We start from the raw sequence: 20,091 nt of genomic DNA, 5'->3' as shown, positions 1-20,091 counted from the left end.
CAACCAGTTCCCTGCTCTGCACTGACAAATGTCCTTTTTAGAGGAGACTCTGGTTTGCTAGTATGAGAGTTTTCTTCCCTTGAAAGGACAGTGAATTTTCTCCTTTTTTTGTAACTTATGGCTGCCTGTTTGGATAAGTTCATGTAATCCAACCTATTTTCTCTTGCCAGATCTTCCTCAGAACTGTGATCCTAACATTCCACTTGTAGCTCAGGAATTAATGAAGAAAATGATACGTCAGTTTGCAATTGAATATGTTTCAAAAAGCCGCAAAATGTGTCTAGATAGTAATGGAATAATAGCAGATGATCCTCTTGGTCTGAACGGCATCCAAAAAACACACGCAGATAGCTTTCTACGTGATGAGCAGGACGGCCCTCTCGACCTCACTGTCACAAGGATTCAAGAAAAAACTTTGCAGGATGGTAAGATGTGTGTGAATATTAGTGTTTCCTGGTAAAGATCTAAAAAAGAAAAAAATGACTTTCACTATTTGTGTGACCTGTTTGCAGACTACTTCAGCTACTAGCTGATACCGTACAACATACATGCCAGAGCTGGGCAGTATTTGGAGCGTTTATTATAAAAATAGTGTTTGAGTGTTCACACAGAGGACATACCAGAGTGGGATTAAAGGAAAACGGTCATCCTGTTCACTCACACTAAACCCAGTACACTGGCGTGGATGAACAGGAGCCCGATTAAGTGGGTCACTGACAAAAATACGTACCTTCGGTCCAGAGATATGTCCCACCGAAGATCCGCTTCTATCTTCTCTGAAATTGGGCCCCTGGAGATGAGCCCCGTCGACTGAATTTGAATATTCATTGTCTGTGACTCAGTGTCCTAGTAACATGGAGTCGCTGGACACTTGAGCAAATGTGCCAACTGAGGGCTCACGTGACCAGTGACAATGAATATGCAAATTGAGCCAATGGGGCCCGCATCCAGCTTGCAATTCAGAGAAGATAGAAGCAGATCTCCAGACCGAAGGTACGGATTTTAGTCAGTGACCCCTTATCGGCCTCCTGTTCGCCCACACTAAAACCCAGTGTATTTAGTAGGTTTATTGTGGGTGAACAGGACGACTGTTTCCCTTTAAATTTGTAAGTGTCACCCTCCATAAACATTGAGGAGTATTAGTATCAATGTATATATTTTAATATTTTGTTAACACTTTAAAGCAGGTCTGTCTTCAGACTATGTAAAGGCATCATATTATGGGGACAGGCCTGTCCCCCTATTAACTAAAGCTACACAAATAAAATGATTGTGCTGTTTGGCTTATGGGAATGACTAGAGAATACAGCCAATGCATCGTTTTAAATCTGGTGTATTTATGAGGACAATTCTCCCTTTCTTTTAAGGGCCATATTAGTTGTCCCGACCAGCTGCTTTAAATGAGTAGATCATCGCTTGTCCACACAGCCTATTACTAGCCTTGAGCAAAGTGGCGATCAGTCAACAAATGATTGGTTGTGACTGGTTGCTGGCCATATCACACAGGGCAATGTCAGCCTCTTTGGCCAATAGTAGTCTTGTGTAATAGGGCCCTAGCAGTGATGGGTTGCTGTATATGCAGATAAACATGAACCAGCCATTAATCTCAGCTGAGATGGACATAAACTATGGGTCTGTTGTATTCTCTGACTGTTCCTATTAGCCAAATAGAACAATAATCTTTTTTGTGAAGAACAGATTTACATAGATCAGTATAACCATTTCACTTTTAAGTGGTCACTACCCTTTGCACAAATGAATAGTATTTGTCAGGTTGTAAGCTGCCCAAAGAAATCAGAAGGGAGGAGGGGAGGTGGTTGGAAAGAAACAGACATGGTTAAAAGCTCTAGTAACTGTTATCTCTCAACCCTGTTTAGATTTCATAGTTTACACTGCTCATTACTGCTCTGTAATGTTATTCTGCTTTTGAGGGTGTGCCGTAGAGAAATAGAGAAGCATGATCTTCTCTCCTGTGTATGGAAGACATTATAGAGAATAGGCTTCACCCCTCTAACTCCGGAATAGCCGAACATTAGAGACTAAGCCTGCAGTAGGGAAAGCTGCTGAAAAATACCATATATAGGGTAAATGACGTCCAAAAATATTTCTTCTAAAAAAAAATCACCTGAGGGTACTGTTTAGTGTAAGGTGTTGCCTTTTAGAGACAACACTTAAAGCATTTTTTTATTAAGGCATATGGCTGTCATATGATTGGGTCCCCTTCTGTGAGATAGATCGGAGAGCTGTTAAATTAATGTGTTTCTGGCTACAGCTTCACTCAAAACCTGAATCCTGTTGCTATATTGTGATTACTAGAATGAAGTGAGAAATTAATATTCTTATATCCCATCTGTTTCCCCCCCCCCCCCCAACATGGTCTCAGCTGTAGTTTTAATTGTTAATACTGTGTTACTTACAGGAGTTTTGGATCTCTCTATTAAAAGAAATGGTAGTGCGTTTGAAGAGAATTCCAAGACTAGAAATTCAAAAAATGGGTGAGTGAATTCATGTGACCCAACACCTATGTTCATCTTCTATAATATTATCTTAGCTGTGAATTAGATTTATTATTATAATAGAACCATGATAGAATACATTAGAATCATTGCTAATTATATGTTTCATTCCATACAATTCAAGTTTTTAAGCAAGTGTGCAAAAAAAAAAAAAAAATACCAAACAAACCATGAACTTATAGTGCTGCAAAATACCTTTCTTAGAAGTTCTTTCCTGTGTGTATGTAGATATGGCTGTGCTGTGTTAGGCCATCTTTGGCAGTCCTATAAACTTTGAATAGAATGTCGGCACAGGTGATCTGCTGACTCTTCACTTAAGCAGGGGAACATGGTAGCTCCATTCTTACGATCAGTGGGTATACCCCCACTTATCTAATACTTCCTACCTATCCGTAAATAGGTGATAAGTTTTGATTGTTAGAAAATCCCTCTATAGTGGAATTCATGCTTAAAGGGGAACTCTACTTTGTAAAATCATATTCTCTAAGTTGTGGATATGTGATAAGTGTCTGATTTTGGGGGATCTGACTGCTGGGACCCCCTGCATTCCCCAGAGAAGACTCAACTCACCTTCAGTTACTGGCTGAGGAGGGACGTCGCTGCAGCCTTTCACTGCTGAGAACAGTTTGTCTCGGAAGGTAGAGACCAGAGTGCTTAGGGAGGTGTCAAGCCCCCTTCTAGAGATCATAGTCGGATACTTGTCTCCTATCCACAGGATAGGGGGATATATGTTTTTTACAAACTGGAGTTCCTCTTTAAAAAATATTTACATTTATGTATTCAATTATCCAAATGCCTTAAAGCGATAGAAGTCAGTACCTGGAAGGATGCTTACCTGCTTTTAGCTCGGTTGTTTAGGCAGAGCTGTGATCTGTGACTACAGCCTGGCTACAGTGTCTACAGGGAGTCTGAGGTAGTCTAAAGCACCCCCTTTTCTCTCATCATTTGTCCATACTGCTGCTCTCCCCTTGACACAGCAGATCTGCCTTTTCGGATAGGCTACTGTGTCACATGCTAACCAGGAAGTAGGTGCATGAAGAGATGCTTTCTAGTATAGTAAGTACAGACTAGAAAACCAGCAATGAGAAAAAGACTGTCCAATAATTGCCCCACTTATAAGAACAAGTCTTAGTAAAGGGGAGTATGAATGGTTGCTCTTATTGATTTCTACATGAAAAATCTTTTGTATGTGCCCCCTATAGTATCATATATGATCATTGTAGTCATTGTACTATTTATACATTGGATAGCATTTGATATTTTTATCCATCAGCCTGTCGATGTGTCATGAATGTAACACTCTCATTTGTATGTGTGCATGTATTTGCAAGCTTGCTGCTGTTCATAGGTTAATCTAATTGTCATGTGAGCTTGTTCTGTTGATGCAAATCTTTAAAGGGGGTTTACTCTTTTATTACTTGTTTAGCGGTAACGTCACGTTTCTACTAACAAAAGTTGAATCTTAAGGGCTTACTAATTGCTTAAGTTAGAATAAATAACAGTTTGGCTCTGCAAGCAACTGTCAGATGGAGTAGCACGTCCTAAAGAATATGCTTAGAAAATAAGCAAATATTTGCCAAATGCATTTGAAACCTTGACTGGGTTGCTATAAAAGCCATCGTATGACTGACAGAGTGTCCAAGCAGAACTGTAAAGTATTTCTAGAACTTCTAAATTCCTCACGTGAATAAAAACTTTGTCAGAATCGGTGATGTTACCTAAGCAAGGCGTTTAATAAAGGAGTGGACCATACCCTTCCATACCCTGTGTGCACGTCTCATTCATCCGTTGACCATCGTTTCATTCCATTCATCCAGGAGACATCCGAAAGACAGAGAAGACTATGTGGATCGGAGTCCTGAATTTGCAAACGGTTTGCTTTCGAAAGCACTGAAAGATATTCAGTTGGGAACACTGGATGTTAACAAAGCGGCCATACTTTATGGCATACCTCAAAAAACTTTGCTATTTCACTTAAAAGCCTTACTGGCAGGCAAACCGCCTGCACATCTTAAGAACACAGCTCAAAATTGTATCGATGGATATTTATACAAAGACAGTACAGAGACAAATTCTGTCCTTCAGAAGGTAGCCCTGTGGGCACGGGCTCAGGCAGAGCATACAGAAAAAAATAAACTCAGTCTACTTGAAACCTCGGAACTGAAACTCCCAGCAGCTTCCAGTTACCTCCATCAGTTAACTCTACAGAGAATGGTTGCTCAGTTCAAAGAAAAAAAGGAAGGTTTGCATTGTGAATCTTCAGTTCCCATTGTACAGCTTAAAATTCCTCAGGTACGAGTGAGCTCTGTAACGAAACAGCCTGATTCCTCTGGTCTTCTGGATGTTATGTACAAGGTCACCAAAACCTCTACCGTCATAGAAAATTCTTCTGTTCAAAAACTGAAAAACATACTTCCTCAGCAAAGCAAAGTTGAATGTTCTGGAAGTATAACTCGCTTAAATGTCGACTCTTACGTTCTTCACGGGGACCTTTCTCCTTTTTGTCTTAATGCAAAGAATGGAGGCGGCGACACGTCCTCTGACACCCTGGATGACGGGAAGGATAAACAGCCAAGGAAAAAACGTGGACGTTACAGACAATACGATCATGAGATTATGGAAGAAGCTATAGCTATGGTATTGACCGGAAAAATGAGTGTTTCTAAAGCACAAGGAATCTATGGCGTACCTCACAGCACTTTAGAGTACAAAGTTAAAGAGAGATCTGGAACACTGAAGAACCCTCCGAAGAAAAAACTTCGCCTGGCAGATGCTCATATGTACAATGTTGTTAATTCAGGGACTGATATCTCCAGAAATAGTAGCAAGTCTATGTAGATGCATTGTGAATTTATTACCGTGTGTGTATATTACTACACACTTCAGACGCAATGGAGTATGACATGACATACTCCGATAAAACGATACAGTTCTTAACCACATACATGCCTTTTTATAATAGATTCTTCAGGGTTTTCACTGTGGACAGGTTAATTTTGTTGCGCACTTCTGCTAATATGTACTGAACATACAGGTTGCTTAGCTAGACGTGATTCAGGGTTTTTGGTTCATAGTTGACTACATAAACTAAGGCTAACACTCCTTACTACAGTACCGATGTCTTACATCAAAACTTCCAGTCCTTACACCTTCACAGTTGCATTATATCTTTTACTCCTATGGGAGTCTTCTTTTGTACTCATGGCTTTGATATCCTAGTGGACCACCTTTTTAGATTCTGATACATCATGAGGAACAACATTTGTGGATGCATGCAGTATTACTTTAATTCCAGTAACAGCACTCCTCCGCATCCATTCATACTCGACAAAGTTCTTAAAAAAAAAAAATAACATTTATGACGTGTATAATATAAATTTATTGTAAAACAAAAAAAAAACTGAAAACTCGGGTTTTAACAGCATTTATCAATGAACTGACACTAATGAAACTCCTTCTCCCACTTTATTAGTTGTACAAAGACTCAGTTATTGACTTTAAATGAACTATAAAAAGTATAAAATGTAACTTTATGAAGATTATTTATTATAAACCATTTTTGGGAAAAAAGGAACTTTTACACTAAGAAGAGAATCTTGGGATGCAGGTTAGAGCATGTTCATAAAGTGCACAAGACGAGCTTGAAACTTGGGTTCAATGTTCTGGCTACACGATTTTACCTTTTTGATATATATATTTTTTCAAGGGTTGTCACACTTCTGCTATTGATGGACCTCAATGTAACTGTTTATGTATTTGCTGCTGATGCATTTCAAAGACCACTTCTGGATGGTTCATTTACACTGACCAATTTTATTAACTTTTATTTTATTTATTTTGTTTTGTCCTTCGTTTTTGCTAATAACCAAACTTGCAATTTGTTCAGGGTTTGACTTGTTCTTCAGTTACCAAGGTTCTTTTTCTTTTCATTTTTTTTTTAATTCCTTATTACTTAACATTTTTAGTAGTAGGATTAAATTTTTTTTATTTTTTTTTTTGCTTTCATGAGTTGCAAAATTTATTTTACAAAACACTCCTATTTTAGTGGTTGTTAGGCATAACACTGTTTTTCCTTACCTCTGAAATTTAGAAAGCTATTTTCATACATCACATTTTTATTCAGTAAGCTCTTCAAATATAGAGTGCTCTTAGCAAACATTACTTTGCACACATGCACTTGAAGTTACTTTTTGTATTTTATAATGTGCATTGAGTTTTCCTTTCCTCTTACTGCTCATGGTTAAAGGGATTTTCTGGGACTTTAAAGGGCTGTTCCAGTGCTAAAAATCTTATCCACTATCCACAGAATAGGGAATGTGAGTCTGATTGAGTGGGGTTCAAATTCTGAGACCTCAACCCCCAACAAGACTCCAAGAACACCATCATGTCTCTACCCTCTTAATTCAATGACGTGCCAGCATGTGCTCTGTTCATAGTCTATGGGAGCATTGGTTATAACCGAGCAATGTGCTCTGGTATATCAAACAGTTCTGTAAACAATGAATGGAGCCCGTGCCACTCCATTAAATGGGTACTCCGCCCCTACACACCTTATCCCCTATCCAAAGGATAGGGGATAAGATGTTAGATCGCCGGGGCCCGCTGCTGGGGACCCTGGGGATCGCCGCTGCAGCACCCCGCTATCATTACTGCGCAGAGCGAGATCGCTCTGCACGTAATGACGGGCAATACAGGGGCCGGAGCATCGTTACGTCACGGCTCCGCCCCTCGTGACATCACGGCCCGCCCCCGTCAGTACAAGTCTATGGGAGGGGGCGTGGCGGTCGTCACGCCCCTTGCCATAGACTTGCATTAAGGAGACGGGCTGTGATGTCATGAGGGGCGGAGCCATGACGTCACGCTGCTCCGGCCCCTGTATCGCCCGTCATTACGCACAGAGCGAACTCGCTCTGTGCAGTAATGATGGCAGGGTGCAGCAGCGGCGATCCCCGGGGTCCCCAGCAGCGGGACCGCGGCAATCTAACATCTTATCCCCTATCCTTTGCATAGGGGATAAGATGCCAGGGGCGAAGTACCCCTTTAAGCAGGGAAAGTCTTTGTTCCATTCTAGAGATTGTGGGGGATTACAGAGGTCTGTCCTTGATCAGACACTTATCTCCTAAGATTTTCAGCGTGCTGGAATACCCCTTTAATACGGAGACCTAGTCTCGGCATAGGCCATCACTATTTAGATTGGTTTGAATCCAACTCTGCTGGTTAAAGGGCAAGTGCTGCAGCCTCTTCGTTTACAAGGCATATCACCGGTACTGCAGCTTTGTCGTCTCTATTTGAATGGGACTAAGCTGCAGAGAGCTGCAGTACCTTTTGCAGCCACTACTGTACTGTAGCTCTCTACAGCCTATTTCCATTCCAGTGCATAGATCTGCGCCATAGTAAGTCAGTCAATTTAAAACATATGGAGCTGTACCAGGAAAACAATAGATTGAAGAACTCTTGAGTGTTAGACCCTCATGGATCTACTACACTATGTATACTGTGGTCAAATAGACAAAATATGGTAACAAATAGACTACATTTGATCTTTTTTCCACTTTGGTACCCTGCAGTAAATGTCAGATATTCCGATGTATACAAGTGAAGTATTACCCATGTTAGATATGACTATACCCATAAAATTCCCTTTAACATGGTTTACCTTTTGTGTGAAAAAGCTGACCGCTTCGCCTGATCTTTTGATTTTAAGTTAAACATTTATACATATAAAGCAGTTTAGTTCAGGCAATTTCAACCTCAGTGTGCTGTGAATTATCTGACATTCTGGAAAACAAAAAGAAACAGGCAACTTTTCATTGTTGACAGTGATCCTATTATCAGGGACAGTCTATTAGAAACAGCCTTCACTACTTTTCTATGCTTACAGTTTGTACTAGTAATCCATTTTAGTTTTCTAGGGATATCTTATCTATTTTCAAGTCTGCTTCTAAAAAAGTACACAGTTCTAAATAAGTTTGTTTCTATTCAGTCCTTCACATACAGTTCTATATATTTTTTTTTTTATTACATTATTTACCTAATGCCTTTCAGTAAAACAATCAAATGGTGTTTGCTACTCACTACTTAAAGAACACTGAAGGCAGACGTAAGCCCTTTTATTATTTGCTTATTTGAATGTTTCTGAATATTTTGTAATGAGGGGGAAAAAAATGTAAAATAACAAACAAAAAAAAAACAACAACAAAAACTGTGCCTCTGTTTTTAAGACTACTGATCGGTAAAGTTGTTAAACCATTTCTTGTAGTTTCTGACCATTTTATATAACATTGTATATTAAACTACTGAAAATGATTAGTTGTTTACAGAAATATACCGGGTTGTGTATATTCTTATTGTTTTTTAACTCACAACATTTCCATTGTCACTTCCATTTCACAGTAATTTGGTATAACTACAGTATGTGGCTGCCTTGATTTGCAAAAGATTTTGTTTAATTTAAACCTCTTTTAGGCAGTGCGTTCTATTTATGCATAAATCAATTGCACTATAATTCATGAATTATTTATTATATTTTCTAATTTCCTGTATCTGTTATGTGATGTAAATGTACTGTAATTCTGTGTTATTTTTTTATTATCTACTGTTTATTTTATTTTTTTTGTTTTGCCATTTTATAAAGCTAAATCTGATTGTATGGAGTTAATTGTTTGGTTAATGTATTCTTAAATTATAATTTATATTAAGCGCTTCACCGCTTTCCACATAATTTAAAAACAGATTGACTATTGATCTAAGAATATACGTTTATTAACGGCATAAAGAAATCATAGCGTTTATACAGTTTGTTTAATTTATTTTTGACTGTGCATAATTTTACCGTTTGTCATAATATATCTGATATTGCCAACATAAATATATACAGTTGACGTTTCTCATTTTGAGACATATGTTTTCCGGTTGCTGATGAGTGCATGTCAAGAAGCCTTGTTCTTGAAGCTCTCACTATTGACCAATAACACAACACTGTACTCCTTTGAGTACTTTTCCTCTGACCTCAGCATTGTACAGTATATTATTAAATGTTTTTCATTTACGTATTTCTAGTTGAAGTGATATTTTTTTCTGTGTCTGGGATGTATGCATTGTTTTAATATTTACAGTAATTACAAATCATCAGTCATGTTTTTACAAAAAAAAAAAAAAACTTATTAAAATACATGCTGCTAATGTGTATATAATCTCTAATTTTATGTGCTTTTTTTGGGAGGAAAAATAAATGTGATTCAGAATGTGGATGCATGCCTACCGAATTTTGATGAGGCAAACTTTTGATTCTTGTTCTGCTTCAGAAGGGTCTCCTAAACAGGAGCAGTAAGGTGAAATGTAGGGTTTGTAGAGGCGAGACCTCTCCGCTTGCAGTCATTCAATAAAATCCTTAAGGGCTTGTTCACACAGGCAAAGCTTATTGTGAGATCAGCATGTTTTCCACTTGAGAGTTTGAACCTGGCGTGCTGTCCATGGCCGAATTTATGCTGCGCAAAACCAAAGCAGACCCCATTAAAGTCAGTGGGGTCTGCGGTGAATTTTCCGCAGTGAGTATTCTGCTGCTGAAATCTACCACAGTCAGTCTGCTGTGGATTTTCTGCAGCATAAATTCTGCCACGGAGAGCCACGCAGATTCAAACTCGCTGTGAAAAACATGCAGATATCTAATCCCCCAATAAAATCTGCCCATGGGAATAAGCCCTTTTAAGGTTTTTATTAAATAACTGCGAGCAGAAATATTTTTTTTTTTTTAAGAACTGAGGGACATGCTCGCAAGTCACCCAAGTGCAAGCAGACAAAGGTCTTGCAGTAAAATCCACCCATGTGAACAAGCCCTTAATATATTTGTCCACCAAGCACAGTTGGTAAAATCAGATGTGTGCCACATACATACAGTCATGGCTGTAAATGTTGGCACCCCTGAAATTTTTCTAGAAAATTAAGTATTTCTCACAGAAAAGGATTGCAGTAACACATGATTTGCTATACACATGTTTATTCCCTTTGTATGTATTGGAACTAAACCAAAAAATGGAGGAAAAAAAGCAAATTGGACATAATGTCACACCAAACTCCAAAAATGGGCTGGACAAAATTATTGGCACCCTTTCAAAATTGTGGAAAAATAAGATTTTCAAGCAGGTGATGCTCCTTTTAACTCACCTGGGGCAAGTAACAGGTGTGGGCAATATAAAAATCACACCTGAAAACAGGTAAAAAGGAGAGAAGTTCACTTAGTCTTTGCATTGTGTGTCTGTGTGTGCCACACTAAGCATGGACAACAGAAAGAGAAGTAGAGAACTGTCTAAGGACTTGAGAACCAAAATTGTGGTAAATATCAACAATCTCAAGGTTACAAGTCCATCTCCAGAGATCTAGATTTGCCTTTGTCCACAGTGCACAACATTATCAAGAAGTTTACAACTCATGGCACTGTAGCTAATCTCCATGGGCGTGGACGGAAGAGAAAAATTGATGAAAGATGTCAATGCCTGATAGTCCAGATGGTGGATAAACAGCCAAAGATATTCAAGCTGTCCTGCAGGCTCAGGGAGCATCAGTGTCAGTGCGAACTATCTGTTAACATTTAAATTAAATGAAACAAAATGCTATGGCAGGAGACCCAGGAGGACCCCACTGCTGACAGAGACATAAAAAAGCAAGACTACATTTTTGCCAAAAATGAACTTGGGTAAGCCAAAATCCTTCTGGGAAAATGTATTGTGGACAGATGAGACCAAGATAGAGCTTTTTGGTAAAGCACATCCTTCTGCCGTTTACTGAAAACGGAATGAGGTCTACAAAGAAAAGAACACAGTACCTACAGTGAAATATGGTGAAGGTTTAATGATGTTTTGGGATTGCTTTTCTGCCTCTGGCACTGGGTGCCTTGAATGTGTGCAAGGCATCATGAAATCTGAGGATTACCAATGGATTTTGGGTCGCACTGTACAGCCCAGTGTCAGAAAGCTGGGTTTGCGTCTGAGATCTTGGGTCTTCCAGGAGGACAATGACCCCAAACATATGTCAAAAAGCACCCAGAAATGGATGTCAACAAAGCTCTGGAGAGTTCTGAAGTGGTCATCAATGAGTCCAGATCTAAACCCCATTGACCACCTGTGGAGAGATCTTAAAATTGCTGTTGGGAAAAGGTGCCCCTCCAATAAGAGAGACCTGGAGCAGTTTGCAAAGGAAGAGTGGTCGAACTTCCGGCTGAGAGGTGTAAGAAGATTATTGATGGTTATAGGAAGCAACTGATTTCAGTAATTTTTTACTGAAACCAAATATTAGGTTAAGGGTGCCAATAATTTTGTCCAGCCCATTTTTGGAGTTTGGTGTGACATTATGTCCAATTTCCTTTTTTTTTTTTCCCCCTACCTTTTTTGGTTTATTTCCAATGCACACAAAGGGAATAAACATGTGTACAGCAAAACATGTTACTGCAATCCTTTTCTGTGAAAAATACTTAATTTTCTAGAAAAATTTCAGGGGTGCCAACATTTACGGCCATGACTGTATATAAAGGAAATGTGCTGTTTTTTGGGGTAAAATGACCTCCATCACTGTACTGATGTGGTTCCCTCTCTGAACAGTGACCCTGCTGTTGCCAGGTAAGGTAACAAACACTTTCCCATCATCCCCCTTTATTGCATACACAGTACAGACTTACAAACAATATGGAGATGAACTGAGCATGCTTGACCGTCTCAGTGGATGCCTTTTAAGATGGTTGTAACAAAGGGCAACAGGGCAAAACAAAGCAGGCACATGTGGGATTAGTAAGTATATATCACTCAGACAGTACGCCCCCTCCATGTATCTTTATCGGATACATCGTGGGGGCGTGTCGGCCGCAGCTCTGTGTGAGAGGGTTGGCATGCCCCCTTCCAGCAGACTGCCGTGGCCCCGTTCAGGAGATCCTTTGGATAGGCGATGAGTTATATTTCACTACAGAACTCCTTTAATGATTTACTGTTAAAATGTAATTAAAATCTGTCCTGGTCATGTGATTGACATGTGGGTGCAGAATGATTACAAGCTAGAGCTCTACTGCAGGCTTAGACTGGCCATGTGTTTGTAAAAGGGACTATGTTGGCCAACCATATTAAGCTTATTAATGGAAAACTATTGCTTTTTGCTAGAAATATCATTTATTTCCTGATAAACCTTTTTGATCTCTTGGTTCATTGTAAATTTTTTATAGCAGTTTGATCTACAGAATTATTTTCATTTTAAGGTAAGGGCTCATTCACACTGCTGCCGGGCTCTGTTAGGTGGAGCTCCGTTGGCAGTTCTGTCAAGTTTAGCGGAGGAAAAAAATGTGCAAGCACTATTTTTTTTTTTCCGGTCAATTCCTGTACAATTACCGGATCACCGACGGACCCGGTCCAAGTGAATGGGGTCTGTTGGGACCTGGCAGAAGCCGTGTACATCCAACCCGTTTCAGGGTCCATTCGGCTCAAGAAAAAAAAAAGGCGATCAGACCCTAAACGGATCCAATGCAAACAGCAATGTAAAACGAGCCTTACAGATCAAATACTGCCCAATCCCAAGACCTGTAAACATTGTTGCATATATATCAATTTTTTAAACGTGTACAAAACAATATGAACAGACAATAAGTGAAGTATGATGAATGGGACATGTGATCATTGGCTGAATACTTTATTCAAAGGATAATTAAAGGGAAACTGTCAGCTGATTAAAAGAATCTAACCTGCTGCTATTACCTACTAAGGCAATGGACCCTGCTTAACAATGTACCTTTATTATTCCTCTCGGCACCATTTTTGTGACATTCATTTTTAATAATGTGCCAATGAGGATATTCAGTGCACTGGGGGTGTTACTTTGTACTGATCTGAATATCTGTTGCTGTAACTGCCCCTCTTCCTGAATATTCATCTACTCCTCTTCAATGATACACCTCAAGGCCGGAAGATTATTCATGAGGGGCACTCTTACAGCCGTGGACAAATCAATACACCCAGGGGTAAAGTAACACCCCAGTGCACTGAATGCTTTAACAGCATATGAATAAAAATTACATTTACGCAAAGATGGCTAGATCATTTTCTACTGGATTACACAGGATTATTGCAGGTAAAACCTAACCAAAGCAAAACGCCACATCAGTAATAGGTCCTATGCATATAAAAGACTCTAGTGCTTTATTGCAGTTTTCAAAAAAGAAAAACCTCTTTAAAACTGGATAATGGCAGAATAATGATGCTCGGGAGCTCCGAAGTTAATCAGCCAGAGGCATCAGAATGTAAAGATAAATTAGCTTATTCAGTACAGTAATAACACTTTTTGGGTTAGCACCCCTTCTTCAGACCAACTTAAAACATATATATATATATATATATATATATATATATATATATATATATATATATATATATATATATATATATATATATATATATATATATATATATATAATATTAAAAATGTATATGGGTCCAAAAGAAACCTCTGACATACCCAGGTAAAACTTGCGGGGCCCTGGCAGGGTAAAGGCATTCAATTGAGTGGCCAAAAACTACAAAGTGGGTTGCAGGTAACAATTACATTGCGATCATAATGAATATATATAGTGCATAATGCATATACAGTATAGATTTGCTATACTACACAGTCTACATCCAAATTTTTTGGATATTTCATTACTGCGTTATTGTGTCCTTTTATTCTAATGTAATTGAAATTTTTGTAGCACAACCAGTTTTTCCATTAACCTTTAGATGGCACGCCCTGGTCGCAATCGGAGTCTATGAGTATGCTCCCAGGCTGAGCTTTTATCATCCAGGACATACTGGTAAGGCCAGGCATTGGTGAACTCACAGATGGCAAGCATTAACCCTACAGATGCCGTGTTCAAAATTAATTGTGGCATGTAAAACGTTAAATATGCTGTCTGTCCTTCGACTGTGTGGCGCGTTTGCAGGATCCTAGTCATTTGCATGAAGGGCAGAGGGTCCCTATCTGCCTTTATACTGCCCAAACTTTTCTGCTTCTGAACGTAAACCTATTTTGTATCATGCCGTGCGTAAATGTCTAAAATTTTCAAATCTAACGTTAATGAGACCACACGGTGAATAGTGTAAATGTAAAAATTGAATATCCAAAATTGCTGTTTGCTTCATAGATCAGGAAAAAAAAATTATAAAACCCAATCAAAAAGTCCAATCAAAACAAAAACTGTACCAATAAGAACTACAGATCACTGTGCAAAAAAATAGCCCCCCAAACATCCCCCTATAAAGAAAAATAAGTGTTAGGCCAGTGCAATTTCCTGCGTCTGATGTTTTTTCTGGCGTTTTTGCATTTGAGTTGAAATAGCAATTTTTGCCCCTTTTGGCGTTTTTTTTTCCTGATAATTATATATTTTATAATTAACATTTAATACATTTTTAATAAAGTATGTGTGTGTTTCACTTTTTTTCTTAAAAATTTTTTAGGTATTACTACTACTCCCAGCATGGAACAGACTGTTACAAGATGGGAGTAGTATTACCTGTACTAATAGACATATCGCCCCGTGTGTCACTCCTGATGTGATCGTCCATAATGTAGCAGAGATGTGGAGCGGCTCTATACAGCGCTCACATCTCTGCACTATACTCTGGCCGACCAGTGATGTGAATAGAAATCCACATCACTCATTCATATTTTCTGCCCAGAGTGGGGATTGGCCGGATGGTTGCAGCCAATCACCGCTCTGAGGGAAATATGAATGAGTGATGTTCTATTCAGTACAGTGCAGAGATGCGGAGGGCAGGAGAAAGCCGTTCCGCATCTCTGCAATAGATAGGACGATCGCATTGGGTGTCAGGAGTGACACTTGCTGTGATCTGTCCTTAAATGCAGATACTACTACTCCCAACATGGAGCATACTCTGTTGGGAGCTGTAGTACCTGCAGTTAAGGAAAGATCACAGCGGATGTCACTCCTGACACCCGCTGTGATCCTCCTGTATAATGTATAGATGCGGGTGGGCGCTCTTCTATGGTCTCCTGCACTTATGTATAGATATACACCTATTCATATTTCCCACAGAGTTGTGATTGGCTGGAACCATCTAGCCAATCACAGCTCTCTGCGGGAAATATGAATAGGTGTATATATACGGCAGTGCAGGGGACCATTGAGGAGTGGCTGGCCGGATCTATACATTATACAGGAGGATCACAACCGACCCGGGGGGATCTGTCAATTAGTACAGGTACTACTACTCCCAGCATGGAACAGTGTGTTCCCTGTACAACCTAGAAAATTAAGAAAAAAAAGTGAAAAACACACACACTACATTTTTATTATTGTTGGCTATATTTTTTGTGCCCTGACCGCACACATAAATTGATCCCTGTTTAAAAATGAAAGTGTACCTCTCATAAAACAAACTTTTTTTTATATGTTAAAGAAAAGCGATACTGAAAAACTTTTTAATTGCTTTTATTTTATATGTTTTCCTCCTTTCATGTTTTTTTTTTTAACTTTAAAAACTTCTCCACTAGGGGACTCCCTAGCAATCCTGTCAGCAAGCATTCCGGACTCCGTGAGTGAGTCTGAAATCAGCTCAGTGCAGCTCCCCGCCTGTCAGACAGCTGTACACAAGCAGGGAGCGAACAGAGGGTACATTCCCGCTTCTCTTTTTCATGTTCCTCTTCCCTCTATCCACTTTCCACATGGCTAATTGTATATGCACTGCTTATTTCACTCTCTCCATGGACTTGCTGTTGCTTTGACAACCTCCCCTGCTCTGTGTCTACAACTGCACTACTGAAGAGCATAGAAAAAAGGTATTTTTAGGTGTTTTTAAAGCAAAATAAATCCAGAGATAGACTTTGAGTCAGGGACAGATGGGGAGGGGGATTAAGGAAAGTTTAGATGGTGATAGGTACTCTTTAATAAAAATGTTATAACATCACTATTTGTTTTGACATCACTACTGTATCTTTATTATTTTTAATGATACCCAATGAAATTTTATTAAAAAAAGGTCTAAAAAAGAGAAAAAAAAGCCTGCAAAAATGCCAAAGTTTAAAACTCACATGGTGTTTTTCTTGACGTTTTTTTTACTCCCATAGACTTCTATGGGAGAAAAATGCCACGATTTAAGGGGAAAGAACTCCATGGGCTTAACATTCTGCAATTTTGCAAAACCGCCAAGGAGCTGAAAAATGCCAAAAGGATAAAAAAAAAAAAAAAAAAGCCAAACTGAAAATCGCCAAGTAGAAAAAGAATTTTGTGATTTCTCATTGATTTACAGCTAACATCTGGCCGCAGAGTTTTTTGGCCGAAAAAACGCCAAGCGGCAGAATTGGCGTTTTTCTTGGTGTTTTCCCCCAAAAAACAAGTGGAATTCCACAAATTTTCTTAAATTTTTCTAGTTAAAAAAAAAAAAAAAAAACTATATAAGTTGAGTATCATATTGACCCACTGAAAAATACCATGTAATTTTAACCATGAATTACACCGCATAGAAACGTAAAAACCCAAAAGTTGCAAAATTGCTATTTTTTTATTTTGACCCACAGGGTTTTTATTTTTTTTGCTTTTTTTTTTTTGCTTTTCCGTAAATTTTGTGGTAAAATGAGTGATGTCATTACAAAGTACTTTCGGTCATGCATAAGACAAGTTTTTAAATGGCCATGTAAGTGTATATTGAAAGAGTTACGTCTATTAAAAGGTGAGGGGGAAAAACTAAAATGCAAAAATAATGAATCGCTGTGTCGTCCTAAGGGATAAGTGAAGACATTATGAACCAAAAATTAGGAGAAACATTTATTGGTAGAGATGTCAAACTCTTAGTAGGGATCGACCAATTATCGGTTTGGCCGATTTTGGACATTATCGGTATCGGCAATTACCTTGCTGATAATGCCCCGCCTCCTTGCCCCGCCTCCCCGGCCAGAGACCGCCGCTGCCCCATTGCCTCCCCAGTTTTATAATTACCTGTTCCCGGGGTCTGTGCTACTTCTGGCTCCTGTGACGTCCTGCGCTATTGCAGTGCGCTGCGCAGCGCAACGACGAGTGACGTCCTCAACGCGTTGTCACCGTCAGTGCGCACAGTGACAGCTCAGGACTCCGCCGGAGCCAGAAGTAGCATGGACCCCGGGAACAGGTAATTATAAAACCGGGAATGGGGGAGGCAATGGGGCAGCGGCGGTGGTGGTTGGACTAGGGAGGACCCCAGGACTGGCAGGGGGAGAGAAGCGGGCGGTGGCGGTGGTCTCTTGCCCCGCAAAAGCCGCTGCAGTTCATTGATTTAAAGTGCCCGCTTTAAATCATTGATCTGCAGTGACTTCTGCAGGGTCGGGGGGGAGGGAAATAGCCGATAACTTATACTGATATTCCGGTATAAGTTATCGGCCTGAAAGGTCACAGATTATTGGTATCGGTCCTAAAAAACATCTTTATTAGTTATTACTTATTAGTCTAGATTCTGTTCATGCAGCTTTTAAGTTGCAAAAATGGCCCTTTCTGCATTTTTGGTGAATTTTTCGCCGATTGCTCCAATGTTAGTCATTGACCATACCCGGCAGCCCTCTGCTAATTATTGTAGCTGGGGGGCCATTGTTAATAGCAGACATGTGGCAATGCTCCCTGGTGGTCCAGTGTGGTGGATCTCGCAGCGCGACTGCAAGGGGGGATCCACTGTGGAGGTAGCCAGAGGGCTTACCTATGCATCATTGGTGCCTGTGGCTCTTCATTTGATTGAGCCTGGCTCAACCAAATGAGCACAGATCACACAGATCAATGGAGTTCTATGAGAAATCGGATTCCTCCTAAAAGTCCCCTAAGGGACTAATAAAAAGAAAAAAATTCAAGTTTAAAAAAAAAAAAAAAAAAACTCCATTGACCCCTTTCATATTTAAAATTTTAATCACCTTCCTTTTCCTAGTTTCCATAAAAAAATATTTAAAATATAAAAAATAAACATATTTGGTATCACTACGTGCAAAATTGTCCCAACTATTAAATTATTTTATCTCTGATCCTGCACTGTAAACGGCGTCAACGTAACAAAATTCACATATTAGAGCAAAGAATTTTATGGGCACATATTAGAGCAAAGAATTTTAATTTATATACAGAATGTTCCTTAAGGCTCTTCAACACAATTTCTTGTAGATAGTGTAACTATTGAGTTCAACTCATGTGGTATGTACTAGTCATTGGGTGAGACTTATCAAAACATGTGCAGATGAAAAGTTGACCAGTTGCCTATAGCATAGGGATCACTATATATATATATATATATATATATATATATATATATATATATAATTATATTAAAAAATATATTTTTTTATTTTATTATTATATATACATAAAAGGCCTCTAAAAAATAAAATGAAAAAAGCGATCTGATTTGTTGCTGGTCAACTTTTCTTCTGCACGTTTTGATAAATCTCCCCCATTGTCTAGCCTTTGTTGGCAAACTATTTTGTTGTGCTCATGTTCGTTCTATATCTTCAGTAATACAAAGAAAAAGCTGGCAACCAAAGTCAATGCTCACAAACATCTCTGTATATGCAACCTAGTAAATTTTATATTTATATTGAAAAAGCAAGGGGGAGTACAAACTCCATTAAAAACATACATCATAATACATAGAGCATAGGAATGTAATCCTATCTCTACCCCCTGACTCACACTAAATGGCATACTAGGTGAGGGAAATAATCACATGTACATGTAAACCTATATAACAAAGCCAAATCCTAAATATAAAGCAAAAAATCAGCAGGAGACCTTAATATCCCTATAAAGTGCCCTAGTGCAACCAATCTAATACCATGCGACCATAAATGTCAATAGTGATCATATAGAATATCAACAAAGTATAAATATAAAAAACGGAAATATTAGGTATGTGCAAATACCCACAATAGATATGTGTACTACGCCTTAAGGTCCCAAACCACCTCCAAAATCCTGGCTTGAAAGATAGCAACAAAAAAGGGGTTAAGCAATAAGACATATAGGACAATTTGCCCCATGTGTTCTGCCACACAAGACGGTGGCTTCCTCAGGAGTCTGTTATCTATGTTTTGGCAGCCACATTTGCACCCACAGCGAATATAATAGTGGTGCCCATCATTCTTTGCTCTATCTATATCTTCATAGAGCATGAGCTTTAGGATCCTTTTTTCTACAGAATGTTTTATGGTATACGTTCTGTCAATTCCCAATGTAATGTTTTGATGGGCATAATCAGGTTAGATACTTTTATTTAATACTATGAGTCACAGTTGAATTGGGATTAAGAAGCAGCTTTGGCACTCAAGTCCCAAAAACCCACATACAACATTTTAATCCCTGTCCAACCCTTCCAAATATGGAAAAATAGCATTGTGCAATGTATGCTACCTCAAATTGGTCACACTTGTTACTATTCACAGTAGAATTATCTGGGGGTAGGTAAGTACAGTTCCCAACCCCCCCCCCCCCCCCCCCTTATTTTTTTTTTTTTTTTAAACCAAGGAACATCACAATATAGAGCTCTAGTAGAATTTTTTCCACAACTATCTAATGGTTAATAAAAAACAGTGAGTCACATGA

General features: G+C 39.0%; 1 protein-coding gene across 4 annotated transcripts in view; it reads left to right on the top strand.

The window, feature by feature from the left end:
• LCORL (ligand dependent nuclear receptor corepressor like) overlaps nucleotides 1-20,091 on the top strand; it is a 109,106-nt gene that overhangs the window by 62,622 nt on the left and 26,393 nt on the right. For 2 of the 4 annotated variants that reach the window (XM_056555382.1, XM_056555388.1), the window contains exons 5-7: nucleotides 171-425; nucleotides 2,420-2,495; nucleotides 4,334-5,458. In XM_056555382.1, the coding sequence (XP_056411357.1) occupies nucleotides 171-425; nucleotides 2,420-2,495; nucleotides 4,334-5,354 (1,352 nt within the window). In that variant the 3' untranslated portion in view covers nucleotides 5,355-5,458. Of the gene's footprint in view, nucleotides 1-170; nucleotides 426-2,419; nucleotides 2,496-4,333; nucleotides 5,459-20,091 lie in introns of those variants that run through there. The other 2 variants (XM_056555364.1, XM_056555371.1) reach the window with 1 other exon arrangement.

Source organism: Hyla sarda, chromosome 1, assembly GCF_029499605.1.
Source record: "Hyla sarda isolate aHylSar1 chromosome 1, aHylSar1.hap1, whole genome shotgun sequence".
Taxonomy (NCBI): Eukaryota; Metazoa; Chordata; class Amphibia; order Anura; family Hylidae; genus Hyla; species Hyla sarda.
Note: the sequence above shows the minus strand (reverse complement) of the source record. Positions and strands in the feature narration are given on the sequence as shown.